Source organism: Vanellus vanellus, assembly GCF_965231255.1.
Source record: "Vanellus vanellus genome assembly, chromosome: 9".
Taxonomy (NCBI): domain Eukaryota; kingdom Metazoa; phylum Chordata; class Aves; order Charadriiformes; family Charadriidae; genus Vanellus; species Vanellus vanellus.
Window position 1 is genome coordinate 2,652,933 of NC_138914.1, and position 12,209 is coordinate 2,665,141.

At 48.1% G+C, this 12,209-nt stretch overlaps 1 protein-coding gene across 1 annotated transcript in view; it reads right to left on the reverse strand.

The window, feature by feature from the left end:
• Positions 1-12,209, reverse strand: part of ADAMTS9 (ADAM metallopeptidase with thrombospondin type 1 motif 9) — an 85,142-nt gene that overhangs the window by 65,415 nt on the left and 7,518 nt on the right. The window contains 5 exon segments of the mRNA XM_082487998.1: positions 1,428-1,533; positions 1,655-1,695; positions 2,106-2,227; positions 2,330-2,413; positions 3,376-3,662. Coding sequence (XP_082344124.1) covers positions 1,428-1,533; positions 1,655-1,695; positions 2,106-2,227; positions 2,330-2,413; positions 3,376-3,662 — 640 coding nt within the window.

Genomic DNA, 12,209 nt, shown 5'->3' on the forward strand with positions numbered 1-12,209 from the left:
GGGTTCCTCGCACTTGTCTGCAAAAAGCCACGCGGCACCTGGCAAGCTGTCCGCACCACGGCTGCACCCATTATGCCAGACAAGTCCTTGAGGGAGCCTGGAGCCAGACGCAATTTCAGCTGCAGTTTCCTTTGCAGCTGACGGTTGCGCTCCTGCGGGCAGGCTGGAGTCCAGCCCCACCTTCGTAAAAACGGAATTGAGCCAAAGAGCCAAGTTTCTGAAGGAGGTGAATGACTTGAGCCCACCGACCACCGGTGGCCGAAGTCCCCCGGGTACGCTGGCAGCACCCTGCGCCGGCTGCAAAATGTCTTCTAATGCCACCCTGGTCCTTCTTGCTGGTGCCTCAATAGGGCTGCAGCGGGGACAGACCGGGCTTCCATACTTTACGTGGCAGGTTTACAAAATGCCATCAAGCATCAGTATCAGCAGAAACCCACGCAAAGTTTGCAGCACATGACATATGGAAGAATGCGGCAAATTCGCTAACGGAGACAGAGTGGCTTAAAGCGCTTCGCCGTTTGAAGTGGAGAAGGGGAAATGACCCGGTGTGATCCTGCGTTCGAAGGCTGGGGAGTTTCTATCCCATTAAGATTACCTCCAGTGAACCACCTTTTCACTCGGCTCCCTGTAAAAGAGCAAAGGGGCGTTTCCTGCTCGGGAGCTCCTCTAACCCCTCCGGCAGCTCTGGGGCACCATTAGCCACGGAATTAGCCACTGGTTAGATGTGGGGAATGCCAAACCTTCGGGGACTTTCTCTCAGGAAATCTTATTTAAACAAATACTACTGTGGTTAAAAATAGAGCGTCTCAGCCAGCGCTCGGTGCAGAAAAAGGGAGTTTTTGAGAGAGCTGTTCCCATGTACTCGTCCATCCCACACCTACGGACCTCCACTGCAAACCAGGCGTGAGGTGGTTTGGGACTGAGTTTGACACTGAAGTGTCTCCTCCGAGACACTGTCCCTAGGGCCAGGTGAGACGTGCCCGTGCCCCTCACCCTGCTCCTCCCCGAGGCTCCCAGAACCTCCCAGCCCAGGCCAAAAAGTGGGCTAGTCCCAGTGGCTTGGCTGAGTCTGCTGGGGCAGATCCTGCTCACGCCCACATGCAGATGTGAGAAGATGCAGTAATTAGGGATGTTTTCTTAGCTCTCCTCCCTTGCTTAGGTGCTGCTTGGGGTACTCTGTCATTCACCCTCCCCAAAACGCGGGTCTGCTGGTTTTCCTGCTCTCAGATGGGCTCTGGAGCACCCCACCGCCTCCCGGAGTCACACCACAACCTAATCTTCCTCGGTGGTGCATCTTCTACACAAGTATATTTATCTCCTCTCAAATAATTAGGCTCAGCGGGTACCAAGCCCTAGTCTGGCTGGCAAGCCCTAGCTAGCATAAATCTTGGGTTATTTAAATGTAAATGTATTTACATAAAACATACACATGGCCAAGTTCATGTGCTATTGTGAAAGCCGTGCTCAGTCCGTTATCTTCACTAATTGAACAGCTCCTGTACGGGTCACAGACTGTGCCCAGCTCTGCCAGACCTAGGAGAGAACAAAGAGGTTTATGATAGAAAAAGAAACGTTGCCCACGGTTCAGCACAGGCAACTAACATTGTCACTACACAAAAAAGTTATTAAAAGACAAAGGAAAGTTTTTCCTTACCCAGAGTATCACATTTGTCGTGCGCTCTACAAATATCCTGTCTGAAAGCAGAACAGACCTGACACATTAATTTTCAATGCAGCAGTGAGTTATGGCACAAGCACAATAATAACACCACCCAAAAGCAATTCTTGGTCCTCCACCAGATGTTCTCACGCTGGCTGGCCACATGGTCCAGTCGGGGTCTGAACCAACTCCCTACCACAGTCGGAGCTTTTCATCTTATGTTGAACCCACGGGCAGACCTTGGGCGGCCCTGAATCTCTCAAAGTCATCTACTGGTATGGTGGAAACATTATCCCAGTTCTGCTCACAGTTACACTGCTCCCACAATTGCAATTGTCACTACACCCACATCAAAACCCGAACGTTTCCCGTAGCTGCGTACATGACATGCTCGCAGCCTCTGCCACACGACTGGCTGCGTTTCTCATGAGAATATTCACCATACCTGGTAACGAGCACGGCTGTGTCGTGTTGAAGGTGACTTCCTTCGGGGTGGTTCTGGGATTGCTGCCACTGGCAAAAGTTTTTTAATGTTGTCTGGGCATTGTAAGATATTGCAGGACCATCCTAATAAGCGACACACAATAAGCAGGTATTTCAATTATTCATTGCAATGCTCACTACAAATGCCAGTGTCAAACAGAAGGAGAAGAAAGCCACTGCCATTACCTGCTCATTATGTATCACGACCAATTTCACAATAACGATATTAATTAAATTTCCAATGCTTGGGTCTTTGTAGATAGAAGCCACCTGTTTCAGAAAGAAATATTCAGAATTATTGCTAACGTTGAAGGAAAAAAAACAATTAAGGCAACACACGCATGGTTTCCATTTTGCAACTGCTTCTCCTGAGCCGCTCTTCTGCCCACTCAGTGCTCTGGTGCTACTTGGAGAGACCTCCTGCCAGAAGCACAATTTTAGGATGAAACCAACCTGCCGCTACCGCAGAAAGCCAACACTTCCTTTTGCTTTAACACACATTTCACCAAATTACAGGATCGTTCTGCTCTGAGATACAATGACCACCGACCAAGACTGTCAAAAGCAACTTATTCTCTCAAGTGCCTCGTTTTGACGCGGACGTTTTTAGAGCTGCACTTCTGCCCTTAAATAGGACGAAAATCCCTCCAGTGAGAGAGCTATGCTGGATACTCGCTTCCAGTCAGGAGGCATCCCCAGAGCTGCCTGTCTGGGGACTGCACTGCTGCATCCCAGTGCCAGTAGCTACTGAAATGCTTGGAAAGCCAACCCTAGCGCTATGCTAAGGATCAAGGTGACCACAGGCTCCTCCTCCTCGCAACAGCAAGGGAAGTCATGCAACTGCATAACCAGGAGGCACCAGTCCCTTGGAAGGCACAGTCCCCGAAGGACCGTTTTAATTCAGCTGCTATTTCACGTGGACCTAAAGAAAAAGAAGAGTACAGCGCATGGACTAAAAGGGCAGTGACACTCCTCGTGCTGCCTGGGGTTTGAAAGGCTGGATGGAAGAGGTGCGGGAAGGGTCAGGAAAAGCGATGGGTCTGGGAAGGTGGAAGACTCCGACCAACGTTCCCCAGCCAAGTCGCATCAGGTTTTACTCTAACGCCACCCTTACCTCCGCGCCTGGCCGAGCCAAACTGAGGATACTGCATAAGAGCGCAGCAGAAGGGAGACACTGTGACCGCTAGAAAATGATTCGTGGATGAATCTACTCCTCGTAGTTGAATACTCACTATTGACATTAACGTTAAGACATAGTGCTGTAGATTAGCTCCATGGTAGGCGACCATCCTGCTGTCAGCCACCACCATCACTTCCACAAACCGAGGGTAGGAGAGAAACCGCTTTGTTCTTCTGTGGCTCTTCTTTTCACTCACGTTCCCAGTCTTGTTGCTATCCGCAGAAAACGAATTCACTTCCAGGCTGTGTTTTAACATCTCCACGTCAGACAATATGCTGCTTTCTGCCCACTGCCTTCTCCAGTGTTTCCGCTTGTTCTTTTTGTGACTGTGTTCGTGATCTGCGATTAAAAAGCAGACAAAAACATAAAGTACATTCTGGAGTGAACAGAGCTAGTACCACATGCGTGCTATGCCAAAATACCTGTTTGCTTCAACCAAGAGCTAGCAGGCTTGTTCCACACAGCTAACCGAAACACGGAAGCCCACCACGTAATCCCACACCTAAGGCCTTTTCTAATTTTTAAAGTAACCTTAGGGAAGCCAATGGCACGGAAAGGAGGACATTCACGTAAAGGCTTTCCTGCAGCGGAGCCGTCTCCTCACCCGCGCGGGAGGGACGGAGCCTGGGCGGCAGTTCCGTTTAACTCCATGTGAGCCCGGTGATGGTAATTAGCCACCGCAGCAGCAGCGTGAGGATTCCGGGCACGTCCAAGGTGGCCAGGAAACCACAGGAAACAAAGGTCCAAATCCTGTATTTCTAACTCGGGCATGAAGGACGGCAGGATTTGGCCTTCATAGCGAAGCAATTATATATGATTTATTTCTGTCTCTAACAATAACATGGCTGGGCTTCAATTCCCCCCCTCCCTTTATTATTCTGTGCTACGGGAATGGTAAAGGTCATCTAATAGCACAGCTGCCACTGGCTAAAGAATAGAATTCAGGAAGTTTCACATATACTGCTTTTGATATTCAATTAGGCCAAACATAAAAGCAGCCTGAAAATATACTCCACGCTGGTACAAAGACGACAAAGCGAAGAGGGAGAGCAGGCAAATAAAACATATGGAACGTGTACAATTAAGATTTACCATCCGATTAGTATGTAATTATAGCATTATTTAAATGTAAGAGCAAAATCAGTCTTATTTGATGCCACTTAATTTTTAATCAGTTCATCATAGGAAGTAGCTAATTGAATGTGATTCATCCATGAGAGACTGTTCGCTTCTGCATTTAATATAAAGCCAGATCTGAACTACTCATCTAAGACTCCAGGCTACAACCCTCACGCTCTTTGTAGCTTTAGTTTAATTTCGTCGTGGTGGTGAAAAATATCACGTTTCCTTATCTGACCTGCTGAGTAGGTTAGAGGAAGCATAATATTAGGGAACAAAGGAATATTCAATGCTCAAACAAGATTGAAATGATAGGAAACTTCTTAGCTATTTTTCCTGTGTAGTTTCCTTTTAGGATATTTTGTAATAATTTCCAAAAAAAGAAATATGAAATACATTTTCTAATGCCAAGACAGGCAAAGGGGTTTGGCCACCTTCTACCCATCTGGAAAATGCTATTTTTGTGCCCTATGTGTAAACAGCAATGTAGTATTTAAGAATTAAATTCCGTTTACTCTGCATTACCCAAGTCTTGCGAATTCCCCTGTCTTGATACAGTCCAGACCACCTTAATACAGCAGAGACTCCGCCGTTATTTGAGTAAGAATTCGAGAAAGCCAATGGCATTTGTGGTTATAATTGGATTGCCCTAGTTCCTCTGCACTAATCAATGCCCTTGTGTTGGCAAGGTTGTGCTCTCACGCTGGCACCGCTTCGTGGGCAACTGTGACATTATCCCGACTCGTTCGGTGCCAATCAGCGCGGGAAGCCAACTATGCATACAAATAACTTAAAGGTGAGCGGAGGACCAGATGGAGGAGAAAGTGCTAACCTCAGCCCCTCGGCCAGTTCCCCTCCCCTCTGCACCCTCAGCCGGTCACTTAAATCTCCTCTTCAAGCAACTAACTTCCACAGGAAGCAGGTGCTCAAGGAAAAACGCGTTAAGGATGGGGAGATGCTCAACAGGGCTCGAGCGGGGCTGAAGGCAAGGCGGCGGTGCGAAGGCAGAGCTCTGCACCATCCACCGCCACAGCTCCGCAAAGCCCCAGACAGGACCACGGGGCTCCGGCGGCTTCTCCTTCAGCCAGCCTCAGGGGGAGGTTAGATGGCAAACGGAGGAGGAAACGCAAAGGATTCTTCGAAGGGACAACTGTTATACAGGCAATGTTTAAAAGAAGTTAATTGACATTCACCAGGCTCGCACTGAAATCCTGCAGCCGGTATCGTCACACGCTCCAAAAAAAAAAAAATACCACCCCAAAACCAGAGAGGGCCACAGGAAACGCCAGGTCTGGTTCGGAGAGCCCCGACCTGACCCACCACGCGGGAGAACCAGAGCCCAACACAGCCGGGTACACCCAGCACAAAGGAAAAACGACCTTGCTTTCTGTTGCAGAGATCTGGCACAGTGTCCCAGAATCATTTAGGTTGGGAAAGACCCTTAACATCATGGAATCCAATCATTAACCTAACACTGCCAAGTCTCGCTACAGCATCAGTGCACTTCCCCCGTCCGGCACAGAAACTACAGTCAGCCACATCATCCCTTCAAAAGCCAACATATTTTTTTCCCGGTATGATGTCACTCCAACAGTTACTGCGTGCTATTTGGACAAGTCGCAAATAGTATGTTTGCCAGCCTAGTTACTGTAAAACCACGCAGAAGAGAGTGGGGATGCCTCGCACGTAAAGCCAGTCCTGGACTTTGATAGTAGTGAACTGTTATCTTCACCCCATCGTTCTCGCGCATAACTACACTCAGAGATGGCGCACATGCACCTGTCAAAAATTAAACGCTAATGGCAGTGCCCTGCTCTCAACCCCTCCATAAAACCCCCGCCGGCGTCGAGGGGAGTTGCACAGAGGCACTGCCGGTACTCCCCGCGCCTGATGCTCTTGATATCTCGCTTGCTCCGTTACGACGGACACAACGGAAAGGCTCTGACGGAACAGCGCAGCGTACTGCCGTTTAATCAAGCAGAAGTGAAAAATCTCTCCCATTACACAAGAAAAATGCCATTTTACAGCAACAGCTTCCTACTGCCGCACACAACACCAAAAAAGGGTCTGATATTTTTCCACCTGGTTTTGCTTTTATTTTCCCCCCCCTATTGTGTTAATATACTAACAGAAATCAGTAAGGAAAACGGTTTGCTTGGCAAGCTCTCACTCTTTGCAAATGACCTGAAAAACATCTACCTACACACGGCAGCAATTGGATAGGTTTAAGTAACAAAATATTTTCTTTAATTTGCAGAAAAAAAAAACCCACAAACCCCAATGAGCAGACAAAAACTTTCAAACCACGCAAACCCCAGATCAATAATTCAAGTACCAGGAGAGCCTATGCACTGACTCAACAGTTAATATTAATTTAAGAGGTGGCTAAAAGGCTGCTGGAAAAATGTCCATTCTACCGCTTGCTTTACCAAGACTGTGTTTGCACTGTCTTTTGACAGACCTGGAGGTGTATATTCATTTTTTTCCCCGCTTGGTTTTTCCTTTGTTATGTGGGACTTAAAAAGGAGACCCAATCCTGTGACGGGGATATTCCTCCCCGATGGCATCTTCCCGCCCGTGCCATTTATTTCAGCTTGCACGAGAAGCCTCAACCCAGAGCCCATTGAGCTGATTTATGGATGATTCCCGCCGATTAATGGACTTTGGACCTATCCCAAGGGAGAGAGCAGGGGAGACTCAGGCCCTACACCAGTACTTTGCCGGCACGGAAGGGCGACAGGGCAGAGCCAGGGACTGCTTTTGAAATAGCAGCTATTGTTATGCTAAAACCAAAAATTAAAAGAAAGAGCGATCGCTTATCCCAACAGTTCTAATCCTTTCCATTTCTACATTAACCCGTCCTTGGAATAGAAAGCAATTTGCACAATTAAATACGACACGTGACAATGCAAGCATGTCCAGTTCAGCTCCAAGTTCACGGGAGCTCACATAGCGGGGGGGGGGGAGCAGTAAAAGAGAGGGAGCACGAGAGGGGAAGAAACAATCTATTTCTCGAGCTAATAACAGTCACAACTCTCCCTGCTAAAAAGGGGGCACGGTCCTTTCAAACCAACCTACTAACAGACATTTTCTGAATGCGTGACCCAGGGTTTTTAACACAAAGTTTGCTCCTCGGTGGTTGGTCCGTCTCACTCCCAGACCTGCTCCGATCCAGCTGCGCAGATGATAAAACTATGGTTTGGAAGTTAATTATTTATTGCACACCTCCATAAAGCAGATCCGAATGCAGCTGAGCTCCCTCCGGGCAGTCGGTTGGTGTGTGACCTGTCTCCACTGACTCCGGCAAGAGCCACGGCAGCAAACCCTGCCCAAATGGTTCGGCACAACCTCCGGCTGCAGTCGGCGGGCCCGAATTTGCTGCCTGTAGCTGGTACAACAGCGGCCACCAAAGTGACTGCCATCACTTGGAAACGAGAGGCAAGAGGCAAAATGGATTTTCTTCACGCAGAGGTCAGACCAGCTGAAATGAAGCCACGTTTTTAGGCTCTTCTTGTCAAGATATGGGATGGAAACTGCCTCCTCTTTAGGACCTAAACAGGTCCTAAGCTGGACCAAAGGATTTTTCTAGCTCTGGGTCTGTTTCAATTCCATATCAATACATTTTATATCTCTATCTACCTTTCAATATATCTACAGATATATCTCGGATGAATTTGCATGAGGCCAAATTCTCCCCTCTGATACTGTGAGTGTGCTGTTGTGGCCAGCATAAACCCAGAGCTGAACACCCCTTCGCTGCCGGCAGCTTCTCGCCCTGCTCGGACAACAGCCAGGGCTGCTAACGTAAGGGGGGGCAGTGATGCCTTGCTCCGGACCACACCGAGATGAGCAGTCCCGTGAGCAGGACCAACCCTGCCTTCCCTCTGGATAACTCCTCGGCTATGCAACCAGAGCTGCGGCTACAGCTAGAATGGGAAAATAGGCTTTATTGATGGAGGTGAGATCAATGACCTGCATCGGAAGGGAAATGAAGGATCCAAAGAGAAAGGTATTCCGTGCTAAGGGTGAAAATGAAAGTTTGCTCGATTTTTCTAATCTGCAAACCAGAAAATTTTCAAATGCAAATCAATCTGAATTCACATAACTGACAGAGGTCAACTGGCATGTCAACCTTCATTGGCAAGAGCTGGACAAAACTGCAGAGATCAAACTTTTGTGGTTGGAACTATTGAAAATGCAGTAAAATATCAGACCTTTCACAGGTGCCACTATTAGAGCAACGCAAAGGAGGGAAACTTAAATTTTCCCTGTGTTGTTCATACTTCCCTTTGAATTAGGAAGCAATCTGGGCTCAAGAGTTCCCTCCCAAGCTGTTCCAGGAGAATCAAAGTATTGGGCTTCTACAAAAAAGTTTTCTTTGCTATTAAGAGAAATGTTTGCACGAACGGCTCATAGGCCCTCATGACCCAGCACACCCGCGTGTCAATTTTCTCGCCTTCCTCCACTTTGAATTTTGCACATCCACTTTACTAAGTGGCTTCCCACACGAACGACTGGAGCAACGGTCAGAGGTCCGCGTCCAGGAGCGGCTGCTGCTGGAGTCAGCCCCCGCCTCAAGCCCAGGGCCTGGCATTTGCCTTTGTAACACGTGAAAACACTCTAAGGCCAGCAAGCAACGCTACAGAGCCACCAGCAGTTTAGACTGGCACGAAGCATCACCGATACAAAAATCAGCAGTCCCACCGCCAGTCACCCACTGTGGCCTGTGGTGGCTTTGGCTACAGAGACTCCAGCCGTGGAGATGCCAAAGCTTAAGGTGACGCTGAACCCAGCTATGTCTCTCGGGGCGATCCTGCCTTTCTTCCTGCGGCTTGAACCAGAACGCTTGAGAACCACAGACTTGCAGTTGGCACCAACCAGCTTCCCTTAGTATGAAAATATTCTGGTTTTCCACCATGCAGAGACCTAAGACCACACATACTCTACACGTTTCGTTTCCTGATGATGAATGTGAGGATGCATTCCAGCCTTACCGAACCTTTTTCCTGCCTAAGGTAAAAAGTTGTACGTGAAAGCTATTAATTTTACACAGCAGACAGAAACTAGATTAATGAACAAAACAATAAAGTGCCTCTTTAAGAGAGCAGATAGTAACATGCGAGTTGAGCGTGTGGTGGAAAATGATTCAAGATCACCTTACAGACAAAATAAGTAAATAACTGCATTTAACAACTGCAAGACACAAAAGCACCTTTGAATTGGTACAAAATCGGTTTAACGCACGGCTGACAGAAAGTTACAGTGCTGAAGATCACTGATACCAGTTCCACAATCCACTGGTTCAGAAAGAAAAATAAACTATCCCTGTGGAATGACTTAAAAAACCACGGCAAATTACCCTTGAAACCCACCCTGACACTGCAAGGGGCCGGGCGGGCGGGTTGCTAAAGCACATCCCGGTGTTTCACCTAAGAGTAGACACACATCTGAGCCAGGTATGAGTATACCACAGGCACACTGACATGCACCGGTGGCATTCCAGCACGCCAGGAAAACAGCCAGGGCTGCTGCCTTCGGTGCTGCCTGGGCTCACGGAAGCCATTTGCCTGCAGAGCTCTACTGGTTGTGCTTGCTGAACCTGACTTCTGCCTTGCAAGCCACCTGAGCGCCCAAACTGCTTGTTTGCTTCCTCTTAATGCAACTTTCAATGCATAACAGCCGCAAGTACGGCAACATGTTATCCGCACTCGTGTCTAGTGATACCTATGAGGCACCACGGCAACAAGAACAAGGCCGAGATCACCACATCTTTGTACCGACACTCGGTGAAAGATGAGAAAAAAATATCCCATTAGAAAGAAACTTTGCCTAGCAATTGGCTGCGGGGATGCTGGTACTGACAATACGGGCACGTGGGAAGAAAGTCACAGAATCATAGAATCACAGAATGGTTTAGGTTGGAAGGGACCTTGAAGACCATCGAGTTCCCACCCCCCTGCCCTGGGCAGGGACACCTCCCCCCAGCCCAGGTAGCCCAAGGCCACGTCCAGCCTGGCCTTGAACACCTCCAGGGATGGGCCTCAACAGCCTCTCTGGGCGACCTGTCCCAGTGCCGCACCACCCTCACAGGGAAACACTTCTTCCTAAGGTTCAATCTGAACCTGCCCTCTTCCAGTTTAAAGCCATTCCCCCTCGTCCTATCGCTACACGCCCCAGTAAAAAGCCCTTCCCCAGCTCTCCCGTAGGCCCCCTTGTCTAGAGGAGTCACAGAAGAGTCAGCCTGTTTATTTTCCTTAGTCTATACCACGGGGTAGAGATGGAAAGTATCAAAGCAGTACCTCCTCTCTTCTTCCACCTGCCCTTCTTCAGCAGACGTCCACACAGATGATGTAAAAGTAGATGCAAAACTGCAAATACGTCCAATTTGATTCCAGGAGAGTAATTTAACTCTGTTCACTTACCATGTCTGAGTTGCAAAACAATAACCAATCGATAACCATTTGTTCAGCCACAATCTTGGTCTTCCATTGTTAAGGAATTAACTTTCTTGCCAGACACACGCTTGATACATTTTCAATACTAACAACAACAAAATGTGTGCACCTTACAACTCACATCGAGACATTTTCACACAAAACCGCAATTATGGGATCTGTATCATTGGCTGCAATCAATTTTTTTAACTGAAGTCAGTCTAATACCTTTATTTCACTTGCCAATACCACTGCAAGATAGCACAAACATTACAGCCTGATCCCTTTCCCAACGCCGTATGGGAAAAGCTCGTATTTGACATCCCAAGCCCATTTGACCAAGTCGGCTGTTGGCTGTTACTGTGCTATTACCTCAATAGGAAGCCAGAAATAGAATTAATTACATTAGCATATGGGACTTGTGACGTAACTCTCTCGTTTGCTGTTTTTGGGAGGGAAGGAAACCTGAAATAATTACTATCTGACTATAAATTACAATTCAGTTCCTTAAGATGAGAAACTTTTCTGAGGGAACGAACGAAGTCAATGTTTTAGCCTGAGGCCAAAAGCAAAGCTGACAGTTTAAACAGACTTTTGAAAGAACTCAAGGATTGCTCAACCTGGAAGCAAAGGCTTAGGAAAACCTCCCTGCAGATCTTCTGCGACCCCACGGTTACACGAGACCCAGCAGCACAGAATTTGCCCGAAGACCTGCCTGGAAACCAGACACCTAGGACATGAAATTCTGCTGGACGAAGGAGTTGAAAACCAAAATAAGGTCACAGCTGGAAGCAAGACAAAGAGTCCAAAAGAAATAGCAAACACAGAAAAAAGGCTCAAGACCAACAGCTTGACTGCAAAGGATCTGGGATTTCACCACGGACCACTCACAAGAGGACAAACATCGAGTCCTGTGGAAAAGGCGTTCAAAGTTTCTGCCTCAAAACTGCTATAAAATAAGAATGTAACACATATAAACGGTCTGTGGAACACGTGTGAAATTTGCTACCTCCGGCCTCTTTGGCCCTGTTCCCCACCGTTGCCAGTTCTAACACTGGGTATACACCTCCAACCAGAGCTCAGGCAGGAGCAAGAGCTCACCACCTACCTGCACCAGCGCGGGACCACGCTACATGGAAAGGGACAATGCCAGATGCCCAACACACCCTCCCCCAGGTCACCTCCCCACTGATGACACGTTAACAAACTCACACCCTGGCAACCTCAACCTGGCCACCCCTTCCCAAGCTCATGGGAACGCGGTGGCAGGACCATCTCCTGCTTGAGTGGTGCGTTCACCAATGACTTCCCGTGCAGCTGGGTGGCACGGAAG